Consider the following 23,574-nt stretch of genomic DNA (forward strand, 5'->3'; position numbering starts at 1 on the left):
TTCCCTGGCTGTCCCCCTAATATTGACTAGAAGCACACGCCTCTAATCACGTCTTCTCTTATAATAGTCTAAGAACACAGAATCACTGTGGAGTCAGTTCCGTGGCCAACGATGGCCAGCAGGCTTCCTGACAGTGGCACTGAGGAATGTGCTGTGCGTCTGTGGGCCTGTCCTTGATGTTAACCTTCAGGTTTAGGATTATGGCTTGTATTCGCTTTCCAGGGCTTCCATGCATACCATAACCAAGCACCACAGACTGGGTGGCTTAAACAACAGGAATTAATTTTCTCACAGTTTGGAGGCTAAATGGGAGCCCTGGGGTTTAGTGTTGGCAGAGTTGGTTCCTCCTGAGGGCCATGAGGGAAGGATCTGCTCCAGAATCTCTCTGTGGCTTGTACAGGGCTGATTTCTCCCTGTGCAGTCACATCACCTTCCCTCTGTATGTGTCTGTGACCAAATGGCCTCTTTTTATAAGGACACCAGTCCTATTGGACTAGGGCCCACCGTTTGGATAATCTTTTATCGTAATCAGCTCTGTACAGACTGTCTCCAAAGAAGGTGATTGTTAATTTGAGCTACTAGGGTTAGGACTTCAACACGTGCATTTTTGTGGGGACACAATTCAGCCTATAACGTATCTCAGTGTTGTGAACTGTAGCTTGGAGCATGGCAATGTGATGACTCTATTCGGATATTTGAAGAATTGGTACTTAGAGAAGGAACTTCATTTATTTTGTACTACTTAGATGTTAAAACTAGATGGTAGCTGCATATATGGAAAAAACCCTAGGACTTTCTAACTAGAATCCTCTGACCAAGTTTGCTTTGTGAAAAACATTTTCCTGTTAAGGAGGAAACTTATTTCTCCATAAAGGTTTAGAGCTGCACTGCCCAGTAGAAATGTAATGTGAGCCATGTAGGAAATTAAAATTGTCTAGTAGCCACATTAAAACAAGCAGAAAGAAAAACAGGTGGAATTAATTCTAACACTGCAGTTTGTTTAACCGAATATATTGATCTCAAAATATGGTCGATAACAAATATTGTTGGTGAACTATTTTATATTCTTGTTTTCATTCTTAGTCTTTCAAATCTTACAGCACATCTCCATCAAACTAGGCACATTCCAAGTGTTCAGTAGCCACAGGTGGTGAGTGAATCTGTATTAGAGCAGATACAAGACATGCATTCTTAACTGGGCCCAGATCCCCTCAAAGAAATGAAAGTAGGTTCTTGAAGGACAAAAAAAAATCTCAATCTCTCACTTTTACTTTGTATAAAGCACAGATATACATAAAGCATATAAGTAGGTGTAAAGCATATAAGTAGGTGTTCAGCATATATGTGAAGTTAAAATTTTATGAAGATTCGTTAGGAAAATAAATGTCTAAAAAAGCTCCTTATTAGCAGGACAATAATTAAAAAACGTTGAGCAGCACTGCTGTTCACTATGTACTTGAACATTGTTTCCAGTGCTTCCCTTAATAGTTTAGATGGGTTCCTTGGGCAAGGAACTCAAGCCTTATTTAACTCAAGCCTTATTTAACTCAAGCCTTATTCTACGTATCTATAAAATGGGAATACTAATAGCATTAAAGAAAAACATTAACTTTATATTTTTAGAGGCATTAAAGGAGAAAATCCATTTAAAGTTCATATTGCAGTGCTTGGCTCAGAACCAGTGTTCAAGATGTGCCCATTGTTATTCTGTCAAGGGTTTTTGTAGAGAATATTCTGGTATTAGGAGGGAGTTTGGACTATGAGTGCCTTTGTCATTTCCTCCCATTTCTTTAGAATATGGTATTTTTTAATAGCCATTTATTCTCACGTTTCGTCTCTTTTTATCGAGATGTAATTGTCATGTAACATATTAGGATACATTATCTATGTAGCACATTGGTGAGAAGTCATTGTGATAAAGAGTTATAGGGTTTTCTAACATTGATGCCATATATAAATAGCAGCTTCCTGTATCATTAGATTAGTTCTTACTATTGATGAGATAAGGATGAGAATAAAATGATTTCTTTCAAATAAAGAGAAGTGGAAATGTACATAGTCATCCACTAAGACTAACTTAAGACAGGTAAGTTTATTAGTGTTCTGTTTTTTAAGGTTGATGTCTATCACAAAAAACACCAAGTAAGTTTAAATAAGCAAATGGAAGTTGAATTCTTAGAGGCAGTTTGTACTTCCAAGACAAGGTTTGTCTACATTTTAAGCTCACACTCCTTGAGCCTTTATATCATTGTATTTCTGACCCAAAGCCTCCCATTGTAGGCCTATGTTAGTGGATCTCAAAATGTGGTCCCTGGACCCAGAAGTACTGTGAGTTTATTAAAAATGCAGATTCTTGGATTCTATCCAAGACCTTTTAAGTTAGAAACTCTGCGGGAAAGGCCCAGCAATCTGTGTTTGAACAAGTCCTCCCGGTAAATCTGATGCACACAAAGGTTTGAGAACTACTACCTTATGGAATACACACCATGCAGGTATGGATGGAGAGAATAAAAAATAGACTGTCTAATAGCTGTCTCCACAATTCTGCAGTAAAATGCTACAGGACTTATAAGCCAGTTGCAGTTGTCTTGGAAATGAAGGATGATCCTATACTTCAAACCAGAGCATATGTTCTGACAATGAAGAATACTTGAGACTCTGGGTTGAGTAGCTACTTTGGCGTGAACAGAATACGGACACTTGCAGCTATGTGGGAGGTGGGGAAAAAGCAGGTGGAATTGAAAATGGATATTTATGTATTTCTGGGTCAAATCGTGCCTTGCATGGCAAGAATGCCAAGTTCTAGCTGATATTGGAACGCTAGAGGTGATATGGAGGAAGCAGGCAGGGAGCTGAGATAAATGACCGTTTAACAGAGGACCTTTGGCCAGAAGAGGCGGGCCAAGGAAATATGGAACAAAGGAGCTTTAATTTTGAAGGAGAAGGAATAAGCTAGAAATAGCAGTGTCTGAAGCAAAAGAGTTAGCCTGGCTCAGTGTTCCAAAATACACAGTTGAGCAGTTGTACGTGGCTGACTTTAAATATTTGACTCTCTGGGATCTTTGCAGTGAATTGTCACCAAGATTTTGATTAGAATCTTATCAGATGCTCTTTTCAGACATTCTGATAAGAAGAGGAACTGACCTCAGAAGGATAAGTTACCCCTGTAGGTTAATTCCACATTTCTGGAAGTGGGAGCAGGTGCTGTGTGCAGGCTGTAAACTGTTCCGTTGCCTAATTCTAAATGATTAGGTGATGAAACAGAACTGAAAATAGTGCTATGATTTATTGGAAATAAAAATCCAAGTCTTTTTTGCATGCATTATTAGAAGCTTAAAAATATTTTAAAAATATCTACTTTCATTATAATATCAAATTTGTTTCCAAATGTCTTTGTTTTCCCATTTATAAGTAATTTTGAGATTTTAAAATTCCAGCTGAAGTTCTGTGCAATAACATAATCCTTGTAAAATATATTTTTCAAACTGCATGTTAAGAATGAGTCTTAAGACTATCAGGATAAAACAGAATAGCAGGGCCTCAAAAAAGTAAATGTAAAATAATCATATGATCCAGCTATTTACTTCTTAGTATAAAAGAGTTGGAGCAGAGACCCAAACGAATATTTTTGTAAACTTGTGTTCATAGCAGCATTATTCACAATAGCCAAAAGGTGGAAACAACCTGAATGCCCTCTGACAAATTAATGGATAAACAAATTGTAGTATATATACACAATGGAATATTATTCAGCCTTAAAAAGAAGGAAATTCTGACACATGCTACAACGTGGATGAAATTTTAACACTTTAGACCAGTCACACAATAAGCCTGTTGCAAAAGAATATTACATGATTGCATTTATATGAGGTACCAAGAATAATAAAAATCAGAGACAGAAAGAAGAATGGTGGTTGCCAGTGGGGAGGAGAAGTGAAAAGTTAGTGTTTAAATGAGTGTGGAATTTCAGTTTGGGAAGATGAAAAAGTTCTAGATGGTGGTGATGTCAATACCTTTAAAAACTTGTCTTACTGAATCTATGTATCATTGGCCTTTTCCTTTAAAAGTACAATGTGAATGTACTTCATGCCACTGAAATTGACACTTAAAAATGGTAAATTTAATGTTTTGTATATATTTGTCGCAGTACAAAAAGAAAGCTGTGACAAACTCATTTATTATTTTAATGAATCAGTTTTTAAATGTAATCACTAAAATAACCATTTTTATGAGCCAAGCATTGGTCCAAATGCTTTACCCCAATTATCCTATTTCATTCTCACAGAACCCCTCAGAAATAGGTATTATTATCATCTAATTTTTTTTTTTCAGTTGTGGTTGTATAAAATAAGGCACTGAGAGGGACCAGGTATCCCCGATGGCCTTCACACTCAGCATTGCAGTGAGAATTACCATGTGGGATAAAACCATCGATCTGCTTTACCCTCGAGAAAACAATCCAAATGCCAAAATTATCTCTGCAAGTTCTCATTTTCATTACAAGTCTTTTTGATTAGATAGAAGATATGCCATACAATAGTTATATGTGTATGAAAAAGTCAAAATAAACTGGTAATTTATGTCTCTTTTAAAAATGAAATTCCACATATTTCAGTGTAAAATCCATTCCAGTGACATGTGTTTTCTTGTGCAGATGGTATATGCCTTTCTGCAAACTGCCAGAAGAAAAGAATACATATTTTAGAAATGTTTAATATTATAATTACAGTGCATGCTGTCTTTGCTTTGTAATATGCAAGCTTTACACTCAGAAGACTATCTATGATGGTTTATTTTATCATGTGAAATTTAAATTTGCAACCATTTTGTGTATATCTTTCTGAATATGTAGACGATGGCCTTATTTACTGTTGCCTTGGAAACAGCAATGCCCAAATGCTATGTTTACCTGCTTTGGTACAATTAAAAATCATTTTATAGAGTAAATGTAATTTCAGATATTATCCTCAAGCATGGGTTTTCATCAACTGTAATCATATAAAATATGTAATGATGTTTAGTATTAAAATTATGTGGAGAACTAGATACAGCTTTTTAATAGAGAACATGTCAATCCCTTTAAAAACTTGTCTTAATGAATCTATGTATCATTGACCTTTTCCTTTAAAAGTAATGCACATATATTCTATTTATTAGTAAAATACTTAAGTTGTATAATTAATAATGCTATGAAGTTAAAGATGCCATGTGTAATTGAAAAAAATATTAATAATCAATGACCTTGGAGAAACTTTTAAACAATTATTACTTTTGTTGAGTAACCCCCGACTGAGTAGGACTTTTGACAGTGGTGTAAGTTGATACACGCTTTTTTCTTACATTTCTAGGACTCTGCTATTGTCACTCCAATCATTTTGAGGACTGATCCTCAGGGATTTTTCTTTTACTGGACAGATCAAAACAAGGTAAGAAGTAAGAGATGTCTTTCTTACAATTGTACAGTTGGTTGTTGATTAGCAAAGTATTTATCATACCTACATAAGTATATTCATTTCTGGATATACTGGACGATCTCTAGTAATTTATTTAAAGATTCTACTTAAAAAGAATGTCTAAGGTAGGTATGTCTTAGGATTTACCAAGGGCTCCAGTCTAAAATATTAGATGTGCTAAATCCTAGAACAGTTGGTATTTTTAAGAACATGGAAATGTGGGTTAAATTTGTAGTAGAAGAAAATTAACTGGTATTACATATTTAAGCCCCACTCTGACTCTCCCTGTAAAGAATGAGGAAAAATAATAGAAAATTACTTTTGACCCTAATGCCTGTAACTTTGGCTTTCCCTTCATCTTCCTCCTCCTCTTTGTTGCTTATTAATGGTTCTCCCAGCCTCATCAGGAATTTGGCCTTGATCATTAATTCACATTAGAAAATCAAGAATAATATCCCTTTAGCTTATACCTTCAATTTTTCAGGAATTCCTTCCCTTATTAGCTCTCTGCCTACCATATCATGAATTTAGGATCTCATTTATTATGGAACCAATTGAGATGATTCTCCATTGAATTATTAAAAAGTAGAATGTCTGCAGTTCATAAGATTTATTTGGAGTTTAATGGGCATTTAGACAAGACTATTCATGGAAAGTGGTTATTATTTCAAGAGACAATGCCACAGTTCTGTACTTAAACCTGCAAAGCCACAGAACACATAATTTTTTGGCCCTATTAAGTTCTGATATTTGGAGAGATGGGATAAGACAGGCTTTGTCGAGAGTGCTAAATACATGTTGAAACCAATAACATACCTGACACCAAACTGCGAGGTGCTCTTAGCCTTTTCCCATCGCCTGTGTCAGGTCCCTATATCCAGGGTTCCTACAGTTTGTCAGCCTGGCCTTTTGCCTTTGGGCAATCTTGGTTTGTTTCCCCTGTGAGGAGTGGTATGGCGCTCGCCCTGTGCATTTGGGGCCAGGGTAGAGCCTGCGGGAAACTCTAAGGGTGGTAAGAAGTAATATCTGGCTCCCAGGGCAAATCCTAAATGGGCCTATTTACACATTATTCAAAAGGCAAATTTTAGCCTCCTGGCTCTGGAGCTACTTTCTGAGTATGAGTGCCCTGGAATCATCTTGGGCCACAGATGTGGTGCTAAACCATAGACCCTAAACTCATGTCAAAAATGTATTTGAGTTAGATTTCATACTTCACGTTCATGTTTATTACTGGCCGTGTTAATCATTTTGGCTTTGACATTCTGTTTGGTTTCCTGCTGTTATGTGTAAAACAATGGCTTTGAAGAGTTCTTTTTTTCTCCTAAAGGCTATTTTTAGAACTATTGAAGCTATATTCATGAAAGATATATTTATAATATGCCTAGAGCATTTTTAAAGGTTGGGTATTTGTACATGGGACTAAACTGTCAGTTTAATTTTTCAACTTGTAAATCAAGCTTCTATAAAAGTAACAGAAGGTATTTTGGGGTTTTTAAATAATTCATGGCAACTCAGTTAAGCTCTCTTCTAAGACCAGTCATAAATATTTCTTTGTTTAAGAAAGAGAAAGGGTTTAGGAACGCAGCTCTTTGATGTACCTCTATTGTTCTGTGAAACAGTATTTTGTCTCATGCTTACTTTCAAATGTAGGAAGAATTCTTTCAAGTTATATACCAACCATTTTCTTCTGGTTGTAATGTTGCTTATGACCAATTGAAACAAATAATGTGGTAGCAATTCCTTTGACCTCTTCATTACTTTTCACAGATAGAAATGGCTAGAACTTTTGTCTAGAACTAGCCAAAAGATAGTAAATTTCATTTTTCACTTTTTAAATACCTCAGTCATATCAGATTTTGGAGGTTTATTTTTGAGTCAGTGATCGTATATCAGTATCCAAAAGATGAGAGGATTTAAGAAAAAAGAAAAAACATTAAACTTTCCATGCTTCCAAGGTTGATCTTTTCTTCCGGCTTTAAGCCCCATTCTGGAAACAGTAGGAGTGACAAATCCATTTCCAGGAGATGACCTTCCATAAGTGATAAAATAGAGTAAATGTAGAAATGATGAGATGGCTGGCATGCCACACTTTTAGTCCACGTTTTTGCCTAAGATCATTTGAAGACACCTGGTGAATGGTGCAATCATGATGCTACTTAGAGGCCCACCTGCCTGAAATTTTTTTTTTTTCTGACAGTTACTCTCAGTGATGTGAATCTATTACATGTATTACAGAGATCGTGCATCAGAGAAAAAGATGATACTTTGAAGTTTATCCCTTGATTTTACACACTGTGTTTTCCACTGGTGTGGGACCTTTACATTGGTATTTTTTTTGGGGGGGGGGCATCTCTCATATTTATTGATCAAATGGTTGTTAACAACAATAAAATTCTGTATAGGAGACTCAATACACAGTCATTAATCAACCCCAAGCCTATATCTCAACAGTCTCCAATCTTCTGAAGCACAACAAACAAGTTCTTACATGTTGAACAAGGTCTTACATAGTGAATAAGTTCTTACATGGTGAACAGTGCAAGGGCAGTCATATCACAGAAACTTACGGTTTTGATCACGCATCATGAACTATAAACAATCAAGTCAGCTATGATTATTCGTTTGATTTTTATACATGATTTATATGTGACTCCCACATTTCTCCCTTATTATTATTATTATTATTATTATTTTTAATAAAATGCTGAAGTGCTAGGTAGATGCAAGATAAAGGTAGAAAACATAATTTAGTGCTGTAAGAGGGCAAATGTAGATGATCAGGTCTGTGCCTATAGACTAAGTATTAATCCAAGCTAGACAAGGGCAACAAAACCTCCACAGATGCAGAAGATTTCTCTCAAAACAGGGGGCGGTGAGGTTCTAAGCCTCCCCTCTGTTGGTCCCCAATTTCTCTCCTGATGGCCCCCCTGCATTGTTGGTATTTATTGTTATATGCCTGTCTTCTTCTTTGGGCTTCTCAACATAGTTTTCCTTTGTCCATAAAGCCTGTACCAGAGCAATCTGCTTAGAGGCAAGCTGAGTGTCTGTAAGAAGTTCTTGGTAAAGAGTAGTGTTACAAGAGAGAGGAAAGAAAGATTAAAATAAGTGCATAACTGGTGCAAAAGAAGACATCGCTTAAGATGATGTTCATATTTATCTGCTTCTTCCAACCCCAGATACTCTTTCAGTGTTTCCCCAAGGCACAAGATCTTCCTTTTTATAGCACATTTTGCATAATGTGTTACCCATGTCCTTCCTCTCTGTTGTCGTGGCCACATTGTACCGCTGACCAGAGCCACCACTTTCACCCTGTGTAAACAGTGACATGTTTCCTTCCCTAACCAGTCCTTGAATCTGTCACCACAGAAATGATAGGTGGTGCAGATGATAGATGTAGGAATTAAAAATCTGAGCTACCAAGTAATTTTTAGGTAGCAGACTTGTGCCTTGGTGAGACATTGAAAGAATATTTGGTGTTGGTGGAAGCAGATAAATATGAACATCATATTAAGGGATAAATCTTACTTTGTGCTGGCTGTAGACTTATTTTAATTGTTCTTTCCTCTTCATGGTTGGCTCTGTAAATTTTACTGATTCTAATTAGCAAAAGGGAGTTTCTGAATATAACTATTTTAAGCATGGTGTTGTTTCTTATCTCAGTGTATATTATGTGAAGAAGACTATAAAAATCCTATCCTGCTAGAATATGAAACAAAGTAGGCCTTTGCTTTGCAACTCGATGCCCTGCTTGTGTGCCAAGGTTGGTGTAAAAATAAAACTAGTCACTGCTAGTTCGTATCCGAGAAGTTCAGTATAGTTCAGTAAATTCTTCCTTGTATCTTGAAACAGGAGCTTCGGGGAGAGGTGAAAAGGAATAGGAGGAGAAATACACATTTTAAATGATTACTTGCTCTTTTTTTTTTTTTTAACAGATTTATGTTTAGTTTTGTGGATAATATATAAGTATATTCTTTGCATAACAGAGTAAAGTGGAATAATGTCCTTACCCCTCCCCACCTTTCACCCCAGTAAGAGTACTCTCTTCAGAGTCTGCTACCGGTAACAGCTTCACGGAACTTTCCAGGTCTCTTTTTAATAAGCTTGTGCATGCATAACTATGAAAATGTTTAATTTTGTTTTGTTTGTATCTACTTGTATCTTAGATAACATTCTATGACTTTCACTATTTCACAAACCTGCTTTTTACTTTAGAACTTTTCATGTAAGTACATGTATGTATGTCTCATTCTTTTGTTTTTTTATTGAAGTATAGTTGATAAACAATATATTGGTTTCAAGTGTACAATACAGTGGTTCAACAGTTACCCACATTATTAAATCCTCACCCCAACTAGTGCAGTTACCATCTGTCAGCATAGAAAGATGTTACAGAACCATTGGCTATGTTCTCCATACTGCACTTACATTATGATTGCCCATCTTATTCTTTTATATTGCTCTATCATATCCAAGAAGTTCAATATGGTTTAGTAAATTCTCCCATGGAATAGATTTTTTTAATGTTAAATGAGTTTTATGTAACAATAACATTTTCTCATTCATGGACTGCTGGTGTTTGTGCACTTATAATTTTGGGCTACACAAAGCAATCTTCTGCTGGAGGGTAACAGTCAGCCTTGTGTATCCCCTCTCTGGGTACATGGATCAGGGGTTTTCTGAGAGAAGTTGTTCAAAGTACAGTTGCTGATTGAAGGCTGTGCATTTCCTAAATTTTAGTTAATAGTTGTGCCATTTTATAACCTTATTGGTTTTGTGTGAGAGGAACTGTCTCCTCGAGCCCCACCAACACAATTAAAAACCATTTTAAAATTTTTGCAAGTCTGCTGCGACCATTGTATCTTTGTTTTAATTTGCCAGTGACAGATTTGCTAGTAAGCTGTGTATATTTTCATACACTTATGAACCATTTCTGTTTTCTCTTACCTGAATAACCTCCTTATATCTCTTGCTTTGTGTTGAGGGTTCTCTATATATTCCAGACGTTAGTCTTTAGCTGTTAAAGATGTTGCAAATACTTCCCGTCTGTGGCTTGCATTAAATTTCTTAACTTTTAATGTATGCATGACAAAAGATGATGTTTTCAACTTTGATGTGTTCACGGTTCTGCCTTTTGCTTTTAGGCCTTTTTTATTCATCATCCTCATATTATTAATTGAGGTTTTTAATCCATGTATAATAATTTTAGTCCATTTGGGCTGTGATAGCAAAACATACAGACTGGGTAGTTTATAAACAACAGATATTTATTTCTCATGATTTTAAGGCTGGAAGTCCAAGATCAGGGTCCTCGCCTGGTCAAGGAAGGGCCCTCTTCCAGGTTGCAGGCTTCTTGTATCCTTGTGGTAGAAGGGGCTAGGGATCTCTCTGGAGCCTCTTTTAAAGGAACTGATTCCATTCATGAGAACTCTGCCCTGCGAACCTAATCATGTCCCAAAGGTCCCACCTCCTAATAGCATCCTTGGGCATTAGGTTCTCAACATACGAATTTGAGGGCCGGGGAACACTTACAGTCAGATCGTAGCAATCATGTCATGTATTTTGAGGACTGACTACTATGAGGTGGGGCTCTACCTATAATTTCTTTAAATGGGTAGTTCTGTGTGTTGGGGGCTCCTGTTCTTTCTGGCTGGTGTAGCTATGATGGTGGTCACTCTCCTGTGGCATTCTTCTAGCTCAGTGTGGAGGGTATGACAGGTAGGACCTGAGTTGATGTGACCCATTCCACTCCTAGAGCTGACACAACCACCACCTGGTTTGATGGCTCATAGGTCTACTCCTATGTTTTAATGCCTGTGGGTTTTTGGGATGTCACTTCCTACTTCTTTTTTATTCCATTTATCTTCTGACTTTCATACTCTTTGGTTCAACGGATGTGACCCATAATCTGAAATTATAGGCATAAATTTATACCGGCATATCAGTCATTTCAAGGGATTTAGGACAGGAAGGATTGGGTCTACCATCTTCATGTGCCATCTTGTTCTGGCGTGTGATTCTGCATGAGACAGCATTTGTAATCCTTGTACAGAGCAATGATTATGATTCTATTAATGGCAACTTCTTTTGCCATTAATAGACTATAATAGACTGCCTTCTTTTATGGTAATCTTAAGTTTCTGTACAGAGTTCACAAGCAAAGTTTAAAAATTAAATATTGACTTAGATAACAATGATATTTTTTCAACATATGAGTCCATATTTTGAAAGATGCATCATAAACTTTCACAAGAAAATCTAGGAATATCCTATTATGAAAATAGCCTGGCTTCTCCTGGGCCCCACACATTTCACTGGTCATCCTTTAGCAATGGTGCTTCTTCTTTGGGACACGCTTCCTAGTACATTCCAGAAACATCCATGTTGACTTTCTTGTGTGTGGTAAATGGGCTAGCGCACTCAGCAGATGGTTGTGTGTGATTATGTGGTTATACATTAGGAAGATGGACTCTATTGATTTTCATTTGGTAGCTTCGCCCAAAGTCTGAAAGAATAACTGAAATCACCTTAGAAAACAGCAAAAGCAGGTAAGGATTGCTTCCTGAGGGCTGATCATTCTTTGGCCTGGTGCAGTATACCAACTATATGCAAATCAATCAACAGTATCTATGGACTGTCTTTTCCTTCACCTTCCCTGAATTTCCTTCATTGTTATTGAAGACTAATGCTAGAGCAGATGTGGCAGAAGCCCATCCCCAAGTGCTCGCCACTCCACCGGCCATGGACTGGATCCCCGTGGCCAGCACTTGCATTCTTTTGCTTTCTCTGGTCACCAGAGCTCACTTTACTGCCCAGATGCTGCCTGGATGCTGCCCGGAGGTTCCTGGGAATTAACACCCACCCTGACACCAACAGTTTAATAGATAAATATCACAGCTCCCTCCCCTTTTGGGTGGGATACGCCAAAGGTGCAAGCTTTATGTCCTGTCTGTCTCCCCCACCCCCACCCCGCAGAGCTCTCCAGTGGGTTTAAGCCCATTTACCCACAGTGGTAAGTGGCTTGAAAACATACACTTTATGGGCTTCCTCCCCTTTCTGGCTTGATTCCTCACTCCTGATATGTTCTGGAATCACCTCTAAAGAAACCAATTTTCCCTCAATCTGTGTCTAGGAACTGCTTACTATAGAGGCTCAATGCTTTTCAATTTCATATTGATCCCCCCCACCCTCCCACCCCAATTAAGGGCATTTAAAGCATTCTCAGTAAGAGGCATTAGAACCTATTCTGTGAATACTTAGTTTTAAGCTGGGGTGGTTTTCTTAAAACAGTCCTAGTTTGGGAGGGGGAAAGCTGGTTAAGAAAACCAGCTTTGAAGCTGGTCAGATGTGGGTTTGAGTTCTTGCTATACCTTGTGTTAAATGAGTCACCACGGGTGCATCTCTTCAGCGATCTAAGCCTTGGTTTCTTCATGTAAGATGGTATATTATTTTCTTAGAGTTATTGATAAATGTGAGAGATGACGTGCCTAGTGCAAGCCTGGCACTTAGTAAACTCTCAGTTCTTTGTGGGGCTTGTTTTTAATTAACATTTTAAAATTAAATTGTATTTTTAAAAAAATTTCAGCTTTACTGAAGTACAACTGACAAATAAATGTTTGAGATATTTAAACGGTACCTCATGGAGACTTTTTATACATGTACATTGTGGAACGACTCCCCTAGTGAAGTTAATTAACATGCTCATGTCACATATTTACCTTATTTCTCTGTGTGTGTGAGAACATGTAAGTTCTACTTTCTTAATATATTTCAGTTATATAACACAGTGCTATCAACTATAGTTGCCATGTTTTTATATTAGATTGTCAGTACTTATTTATCTTAGAGCTGAAAGGTGGTATCCTTTTTACCCACCTCTTCCTATTTTCCCTACCCCCCAGCACCTGGCATCCACTTTTCCACTCTCTGTTTCTATGAGTTTTCCTTTTTAAAGATACCACATGTAAGCGGTACCATGCCGTATTTGTCTTTCTCTCTGGCTTTTTTCACTTAGCGTAATGTCCTTATGGTCCAGTGTGGTGCATTTCATTATTGGCATATAATAAACAACTAGCCTCTGCTAAACAATTAGTCCCTAGCTGATTGTTTGAGACCGCAAAGTGCTGTTTTGAAAGCCAAGTGACCATCTGTTTATATATATTTAAGGTATTTTTTCTTTTTTTTCTTAAGGGTAAATAGTGATTGTTTTCTGTTTGGACTGAGCTGTCATCTTTTGATCTAAAGCACTGAAGCTTAAGTCTGTTACTGGCAAACAAGGTGTTTGTTTATGTATTTCATAATGTTTTGGGAACAGAGCCACGGAGAGCAAACGAGAGGATTCATTGTTTAAAAGACTTTCCCTCTTAGGATAATTCACTAGTAAATACTCCATCACAGGTGAAAGTTTTTTGGATCCCTGGGAATCTGGAGCATCTTATAGAATAAGCTTGAAGATGATCTTGGATAGTAGAAAATTATTCACAAGAAGAAATAGACTCCACTATGGTTGTTTGTGTCTTTTTTCCTAAAATAATTACTTTAGGATTATCACAGCTATACTGGGATATATAAAAAAATGTACCTCACAGGTGGCTCCTCCCCTCCTCATCAAATCTGCTTTCTGATTAAGCTCCATTTATTCTCGACCATGCTTTCATTTTAGTGCAAGAGCCCCAAAGTTTTTGCCTTAATTAACTCTAGCTACTGTAGGACAACTAAATGTTATGATTGCTTAGGTGGTACAGATGTGACATAAGGTTAGAGTGGAATCTCTTACAAGTACTTCTTGAAGGTTGTAATTCCTGGATTTTTAGTAGAATCTCTAGTCAATGTGTACCTTCTTGAAATGTGTTTTGAAATCAGGCTGATTATTAGGAAATGGCATCACTGTGATTTCTTTGGAATCACTTTTAGAGTGCAAGTGCATTAATATGATTCTCATGTCACCATCGTTGCACTTCAGCATATAAATAAGCCCAGCAACACTTGTTTGAATACGTTTTAACCACAGTTGCAAAATATGAAACACCCTGGCTTTAATTCAAAATTCATTACTCCTAATATAATTTAATTACAAAATGATGCCTCGGTTTTATGAGTTGCTTATATTTAGCTCTTTCTAGTGTTGTTGGAGAAATTAAATTGGATGCTTTCCATGCTGTGAAGCTATTTAATGGGATATTTGTACCTTTTGATACCAAAATTGGTTTGAAACCCTGGATTGGAGGAATGGGTGGAGGAAACAGAGGAAATACGTTCTGTATATTGTTCATGGTTTTATTTCCTGTTACGCGGAAAACCCATTTGCCTTTGTAGTGAATTGAATCCCCAGATACTGGGTGTTGACAGAATGGCCTACTCCTCTGTTTGAGTTGCAGATGTTGTAGATAGGGTGAGCAATTTTGGTGTTCTGTAGCTCATTTTCTTGTCAATCCAAGATTGTTTGATCCTACTGATGAGACCCTTGTTAAGCTCTTTCTGTCTTTAATCAGCTCTTTTTTCCTTGTGATAAAATGCATTTAGATGGATAGTTGAATAATTTATATACCACAATAAAAATAAACTAAAAATAATTCCTTTTTCCCATTTTTCATATTTTCTCATTGTTTGTTTTGTTTAAATAATTAAAAAGGCAAAACCACAAACTTTGATCAACCAATTTATTAGGAAGTTGGTGTTCACATACTATAAATACTTTTTTTTAATGTACACTAATTCCATTTGCCCATGCCTTTTAATTATTGTTATTATTTCGTGGTTACGGTCATTAGTAATGATAGCAAACACATATATGGTGTTTTCCACATGCTACTGTTCTAATAAACATGCATACATATACACACATATTTAATCATCTCCAGAAGCCTCCGAGGACAGTGCCACGAGTATCCCCACTGACATGTACGCAGAGGTTAGTCATGACCCCTGGTCAGATAGTTGGTTACTAGCAGAGGCAGGAGTAGAATCCACATTGCCTGGCTGTAAGTCTTGGCTCTTTTTTTAAAGAACCTGTTTAATGTATAAAGTTAAGTTGCCCTGTGAGATTTTTTTCCCTTAGATTTGTCTGAAAAGAAACCTCAATAGTCACATTGCATTTATGAGGAAGAGATAAACAGCATGAAGTGATTCTCAACATGGGCTGCCCACTGAACAAACCTTCGAAAAATGCTGATCTCTGGGCCCCACCCCAGAAAGTCTGATTTAATTGCTCTGGTGTATGGTCAGAATATTGGAGTTAGCTGTTTCTGAAAGGTCCTTATCTGATTCTAATGTACAGCCAAGGTGAACACTGATAGAAAGCAAGCCGACATCATAAATTAATTCAGTGAACTTCCTGAGAGGATATGCTCACTCTACCTTCCCTGTCTGTGGCCTAATTTCTATCACAAATCATATTCAGCTTGAGCACACAGAGGCCATACAAGATTCTGAATTATTTGGCTATGATGGAATAATATTCCCTATGCTGTACTTAGGAAGGCAGGAAACCACTAGAACTTTTTAGAAAGATTCTCACTATCCAAGATTAAATCAAGATAGAGATATATATTTTTTATATTCTTTTGATTAAAATTCATTTAATTTTCCATTCCCTGAATGTTACAGGTATTAGCTATTTGTTTTGTCCTTACCGAGCATGTCCTCAGCATTTAAGCTCTATTTATTAATCTTTATGTTTCTAGTTTTTTAGATCTTCTGTTAGACCAAGTTGCTATTTGAATTCCATATCTGATTAAATTAGCTGCACTCTTGAATAAGCAATTGTGGTTTAAAAAAATGATTTTCTAAAATTATTTCATTTTATATCTTAAATTTGTATTATGCATTCAATAGCAAATATCATTTTTTTAAATTATAGCATTATGTCATTTCTTACTAATTTGTGGGAATCTACACCATCAGCAGTGATGACCCTGAAGATTTTAATTTTCAGTAGGTCAGACTTTGTAAGTCTCTACCACAGGGTGCAAATTGGAGGTTACCCTTATTCAAGGACAGATCCTGCTTAGCCTGCATAAGGCATTAAAAATACAAACATGAATGTCCAACATTTAACACATAGACCCATCAGGGAAACCAAAGAGCAAGATCATATGCAGATGTGATAGGAAGCTTATGATTTAATCACCTCCGCATAATACATTTGAGAGTATTAAATTCATGTTTCTCCCATTACAATTTTTGGTTTTCAATACTGTCTTCCATAGTGAATGTGGATTGCAATGAGGATGATTTTGCATGAGATTTCTCATCAGCATTGCCCCAAAACTCTCTGCTTCGTTAGGCAGTGTGGTTCTGGAAATTGTATTGCAGCATGGATTGAAGGCAGTGCACCTCTTTGAAGTGGATGCCTCAATGGAAAGTTTTATGGGGCAGAACTAGTTGCTATGCTAAAAAATGAACTACCGTGCTGGCATACATGATGCAGTCTATTTTTAGATGAACATTTGTTCCTATAACGTGGCTTCATTATGCAAGAGGGCAGCAGTTCCAGCACTGTATTGTGAATATTGGGATATCAGAATGTCAGAGTAGATGCCACTTTAGACTATGTTGTGACTTTTTCATACATTTTAGCCTTGACCTATTTCATTACTAGAGGGAAAACCATTAAAAGAAAAACCAAGTAAAAAACTAAAACAACTTCAAGTTTCTGACATTTGTAGGTTGACTTCTTCCAACAGCTGACCCCAGGACAAGGATTCAAGTTCAAGTAGTTTGTCTGGAAAGTAAGCCCAAGAAGCATGGGCAGGGCAGTGGGGAAGTGACAGGCACAGGAAGGCAGCCTATAAAGGGTGAGTTATCAAATAATTTATACTCTGGGCAACTGAGGCTCTATCCACTGGGGATCTCTGGGAGGCCTTGTGAAGCCCACCTCAGAATTAACCCAGTTCAGAGGGGCCAGGGAACTATGGTATTTACCCACCAGTTCCCACCTGTCAGTGCTGGAGGCAGCTCTCCTTGGGTTGTTGTGTCCTTAGCACTTTTAGCTCCTTTGGATGGCTGAGGGGTCTCTAATCAGCAGGCGCCAGGCTTTCAGAAAGCCCTTAGATATAGTTGCAGTCAGAAGCTGTCAGTTGGTATGCATAGGAACATGTGGGCACCATCAGTGGCGACTACCCTGAAGACTAACTTTCAGTAGGTCAGACTTGTAAATCTCTACCACAGGGTGAAAACTGGAAGCTACACTCATTCACAGACAGATCTTGCTTAGCTTGCATAATGCATTAAAAATATAAACATGAGTGGCCAGCATTTAAAAATGTGGGGAGTTCATACACAGATCTGGATTTCTCATCCGAAGGCATGACATCACTGGCTGACATATGCTCATGGCTGGAGCAGAGCAACCGCTGCCTACTTCAAACAGGGCATGTGGTATCCACTTGGCCACAGTCCCCACCAGGCCAGCCTACCTCATTTTGCATTGCCTCTTTGACACATTTAGACTTTTGAGTATCAAATATTGGGCCTCTATGTTAACATTCTTTACTGGCATCTTTAATATGCTAATAATAAGGAAGCTTCATGTGGAATGAAGTTACTTCTGTCACAGTGGGCCTACTGGAATGCTGTGGCATGAAAACTGAATTTTGCAGTGGAAAAATAGCTGAAGGTCAGCATATCCAGGCCTGCTCATAACTGCCATCGGCAGAGCAATTGATGCTCCAAGTCCATTTCTTCTCTGTGAAATATGAATCTGAAGTGTGCAAGCCCTGAGGTTGCTCTCAGCTTTAAAAGGCTATTATTCTGAAGTGATTTTCACGTGGTATTGTGCTAGGAAAGATTTATAAATATTACTTCTTGGCAAGGGATTTCATGTTAAATTGGGCCATTAATCTATGGGAAATAAAAACGGTGGGCTCCAGGACACCAGGCAGAATGACTCTCCTTTGTGGAATGAATGGGATTAATGTCTTCCCCAGCTCAAGGTTGCGGGTACCGAGTAGTTTAGCCAATTATTGTTACCTACCTTTTCCTCATTATAGAGTTGTGCTGGTCAATACAGTAGCCTCCGGATACCTGTTCCTTTTTATATTTAAGTGTTAATTAATTAAAATGAAAATCTTAAAGGGAGTTCTTCAGCCATACTAGCTACATTTCAAGTGCTCAGTAGCCACATTTGGAAAGTGCAGTTAGGGAATATTTCCATCATTGCAGAGATTTGGAGCCAGTGCAAAGTGAGGGTTTGCCTTTTAGAGAAAGAACCTCTCTCTTTTGCTGGGTCATGTGCTGTAGGGATGTTATGAGGACCTGATTTTGTTACTTTGTTTCCACTAGTGAAGATACTGGGATAGTTGGGATACCACTGTGGGAGCCTAAAGCATAAGCTAACACTGCAGAAGACAAAGTAGAGAAGAACCAAATCCTAGGTAATAACATTTGAGATGCTGCTCAGGCCATTTCTGTTCCCTGAGCTAATCAATCCCCTCCAATGTTAAGTCAGTTTAAGGTGGGTGTTGTCCATTTGTAAGCAAGATTGGACATTCATTTAAAGGAAGGCAGGGACTCAGCCATCTAGGATCCAGCTGTCTCTGGCCCACCAACATGAAAGAAAAATAAAAGAAGGTACAGAATTTGCAATCTTCATAAATGGAGTGACTACACTTCCCTATACAAGGCATTTTATTAGTTGTTTTAGGTGTTTTTCTGAGTTAGACTTTAGCTGTCAGGGATCATTTAATGGCTTTCAGGCATTGTTAAGGAAGAATAGGTCTTGAGAAACATAGGAAAAAATGAAAATTTATGCAGAAATAGAAGTTTATGGCAACTTTATATGTTAACCTTATAGTCTCAATTGTACCAGAAGGATTTCTGTGTAAAGCAAGTAGAACTTACTGGTAAACTTGTTCTGTTACAGACATCATGCCACGGTGCCTTAAGTAGACTATCTTACTAATTAGTCAGTTGATTGATTTTCCCCATTTTGGATGGGGGAAACTGAGGCTATACCTAGGGTGGTGATTTCTCTGGAAGGCCTTTTCTAACCTTGCCAGTTCAGAATGGAACCCCTTCTATGCTCCTAGGATACCTCATGCTTTCCTTCAATTCACCTTAGCACTTTTAATGCTGTGTTAATTTTGTCTGACTAACTTTACTTGCCCAAGAGATGATGAAATCTTTGAACTCAAGCACTTTTTCCAATTTGTTTGGCATTTCTAGTACACTGCTAGTATACAGTAATTGCTCAGTCAACACTGGTCAATTGAATGGGACTTAGGCTCTGCCTCTTGTCCAAGGTTATAGGCTACTAAGTTGTAGAAAGCCAGGCCTGTCAGGATCCAGAGTCACTGACTTCCTACTGTCACTCTTGCATTAAAACCTTCTCCTTCTTTCAGTCTCCAGCCGCCTCACTCCCAGCAGTTTGTAGTGACCTCCTAGTTCCTAGAGGGGAGAACACTGGAGGGCATCTCTACTTCCTCCTGCCACCAGCCTCAGAAGCCTTCAGCTGCTCTGTCCTCCTGTTTCCCTTCTTTCCCAGGCCGTCCCTGGATCTTGCCTTCTCAATGATTTAAAACTAATATTTAGCCATTCCTTTCTTGTACTATCAATATTTCCCCTTTAACCAGATCCATACAATCAATATTAAACACAAAGAGCCTGTCCGCTCTTAAAAGAAAACCCTATACCCTCTCTTGACCCTAACTGGCTGCTTTCCTTTCTCCGTTTCATTCACCGCAAACCTCTTTGAAGACTTGCCTGGATTCCCTGCCTCTCTTCTCGCCTCTCACCAGTTCCTCAACCCATACCAGCCTGGATTCCGTACTCATCACTTCTCCAAACGATTGTTTCTAATGCCACCAATGACTTTCATATTGCCTAACGTATTTGTCATTTTTAGCTTTGTGCTTGATATTTTACACTGGTGATTGCCCCATTGCCCTCGAAACATTTTCTTTTCCTGACTTCCCTGCTCTGTCCTTTTCCCCACCTCCCTAAGTGCTCAGTTTAGTTTGCTTCCTCTAACAGGAAGTCTTCCCCACTCACTGGAGTCTCACCTGCACTTCCAACTTCATCTATCAGCTGGACACAGTGGCCCCCAGTTTTACACCACGATCCAATCCCCTGCCTCTGAGATTCCTGAAAGCCCAGCATTTCTGCAACTGGCAGCATTTTGCCTCTCCTCATCATCCCTGGCCTGGTCTCCTTGCCTTATTAAAGGTACCGTCCTTCACAGAGTTGCACATGTGAACCCTGAAAGTCTTCCTTGACATCTCCTTTTCCAGCTTCCCTTCAAGCTCTTGGCCCCTTGCCCCGTGTGTTCTAGCCAAACAGGCCGCACGAATCTTCCACCATTTCCTTGGACGTGCATATTCCCTTTGCCTGAAGTCGCCCCCGTACTTTCCATTTGTTAGTAGTATGTGGTGTCTCCCCAGGCATTACCTTCTCCCCTACTTCCCTGCAGTCCTCACAGTTGTAATCAAGTATTTATTTGGGGTATAGTTATGTAATATTTAGCAACCCTAACTAGAATGTTGACTCAATGAGAGAGGAGTCCGGTATTATCCTGGTACATGCTTAACAACTGGCTCTCCTGGTAGGAAAATAATTTGTTGTATTTGCTGATTTCCATGGTGTAAATATTCCTACTGTGTCCGATTGCAAGCTACCAATGCAGTTGTCACTGAATACAGATTTGGGAAGAGAAGGACTCAATTTGTTATCAGAGGCTTAGAAGAAAGTTTTAGCATACAACTAGTGCATGACTAGGGGCAGTGGTGGGCACATGGAAGATAATGACTCTAACGTAGAAGGTTAAATTCCAGGCAAGAAAAATGCAGTGTTTTTATTCCTTCCAAATGTAGTGGTAAAAAAAATGCTAATGTTACAGACAAAAATGCCATAAAATCCTTTATTTTAGAGTTGGACCAGGCCAATATTTAATGAAGTAAAAATTTCACTGTCATAAAAAAAAAAAGAATTGAACCAAGCTTTAAAGTTTATTACATCCAGTCTTTATTTTTCTCTGTTAGAACTGAGGGCCAGGGAGTGGGGTCTGTCATACTAACTTAGTTTGTTAAGAGTTAAAATACTCACCTCTTACTTACCAACCTACATTCCTTCCACTATGGCACATTTGTTATCTCCAAAAAAAAGGTAAATAATTTTGGATACAGTGATTTAATTTAGGTTGTCTTATATAGTAGTATAGTTGAATATTTCATAAATAAATCTGCTTTACAAAAGAAAAAAGTAATGGGTGATCATTCCTTTTCTAATTTTGAGTTGTCTGTGGAGAGAGATTTTTTCCTTTTCTCTGCCCCCTCCCTCTTAATTATCTGCTGTGGTTATTTGTAGAATAAATGTATTAGTCAGCCTTTGCTGTGTAGCAAACCATCTATCCCAAAGGTCAGTGCCTTAAAAAACCAACCATTTTTTAGACCCCTCTTCTGTGGGCTGACAGTCTGGTACAGGCTTGTGGATCATTTTTCTGGGTCAATGGGGCTCCCCTGGCATCTACAGAGGAGATTAGCTGTGGGATGGATGTGAGTCCGAACTGATGGTGCTGGCCTCTCCTGTCTGAGGCTGCAGCTAGGATGGCTGAGCTGACTTGGATCTGGCCTATGTCGACATCATCCACCCAGAGGCGAGTCCAGCTTGTTCTTGTGGTGGATTGACAGAGTTCTGAGAGGGAATGGAAATTGCTGGACCCCACAATCAAAATTGTCATGCTGACAAGTTTGCCAATTTTATATGCCAAAGCAAGCTATTCATAGGGTGAGGAAACAAATGCCTGCTCTCCATAGCAATGTCTGCAAGGCCACAGTGACGAGGCATGGACACACAGAAGGAAATGATTTTGTGGCTGTTTTTGCAGACATATACAGAAGAGTTGTTTCCTCAAAGCATAGAAGATTTTATGATAGTGGAGTGTGTCAATGGGGCAGAACTGACCAGTGTCCTCCTCGTCTTCCTGATGTATGAGACAATGCTAAATACCCTAGTCAGATGATTGTGGTAATTGTGTACACCCAACATTAGAGCCCTTCCTCTGCCTTGAGGTGGGGGTCTTTCTCCATACCCTGCACTTTCGGGTCCTTGATTGATGTTTGGAGAGGAAAGGTCCCTGTGAGGTCTTAGGGAAGCAGAGCCACATTCTGACCCAGGATGCACTCAGGCAGCATCTTCTAGCAATGGCCCTTAAAACCAGAGAGTGTTTTCAGATGTACATAGAAATGAGGCTGGGTGGGGGCAATTGTAGCAAGAGAAGGTATGCTTAATTACTCTTCAAAGCTATGAGTTTGCTATTAGTAATCTCACTTTTTTTGTGCTACTTTTTTCTCCTCCTAGAACATCTTGAAGGGACTTTTCTGTACCCAATAGAGACTTTTCTTCTTCTTTTAAAAAAAGCGTTCCTATGTTGGGATCATGGAACTAATTCAAAATCTGTCAGAACACTGGGAAAGTGGAAATTAAGCCTCAGAATTCTTCAGTGTAGGAAAATGATCATGAGGAATTTTCCATAGTGGAGAGGTGGAAATCATTCCAGATCTCCTCTTCTAGCCTGTACCACAACATGCGTTTTTCTGGGATGAGAAACACATGTGTTTGACTGAGGGTATGTTTGGTAGGTTTTGTCAATGAAGCATGGGAAGGGATCAGTCCTTACTCTGAGCTCATCTTTTTTTAAGCTGAGTGTGCTCTGGGAAGATGCAGGCATCAGCATATTCACATCAGACCTAGCCAACAGAGCATGCAGTGAAAGGAAAGGAAGGCCATTATCTGGTGAATATATATTGGGTGGGGAGCCACTGAGGTTAAAACATTCAGTCTATTGCTATTGCTTTACCTTCTTCCTAGAATTAGTTCATGATCTCTGTAATTGTCCTTTTGTAAAATAACCTGTGTGAGATCATGAACTCTGAAATTCACTCCCTGAGTTTGAAACCTGGCTTAATCACTGTATGTGTCTCTGAGGAAGCCATTTAACCACTCTGAGCTTTAGTTTCCTTTTCTGCAAAACAGGAATAATAAATTTACATCATACAAATCTTGTGAGGATTAAATGAGATAACATGTCTGAAACACTTAGCATAGCATACAAAGTAAATGCTCCACACCTGCTGGTACCTATAATAGAAATTTTAGTACATTCAAAAAGTATATATTGTGTGAATTTGAA

At 38.3% G+C, this 23,574-nt stretch overlaps 1 protein-coding gene across 7 annotated transcripts in view; it reads left to right on the top strand.

The window, feature by feature from the left end:
- Positions 1-23,574, top strand: part of PLCB1 (phospholipase C beta 1) — a 670,724-nt gene that overhangs the window by 12,555 nt on the left and 634,595 nt on the right. For 6 of the 7 annotated variants that reach the window (XM_073236918.1, XM_073236919.1, XM_073236920.1 and 3 more), the window contains exon 2: positions 5,349-5,426. In XM_073236918.1, coding sequence (XP_073093019.1) covers positions 5,349-5,426 — 78 coding nt within the window. Of the gene's footprint in view, positions 1-5,348; positions 5,427-23,574 lie in introns of those variants that run through there. The other variant, XM_073236922.1, reaches the window with a different exon arrangement.

The sequence above is a fragment of the Manis javanica genome, chromosome 5 (assembly GCF_040802235.1).
Source record: "Manis javanica isolate MJ-LG chromosome 5, MJ_LKY, whole genome shotgun sequence".
NCBI lineage: Eukaryota > Metazoa > Chordata > Mammalia > Pholidota > Manidae > Manis > Manis javanica.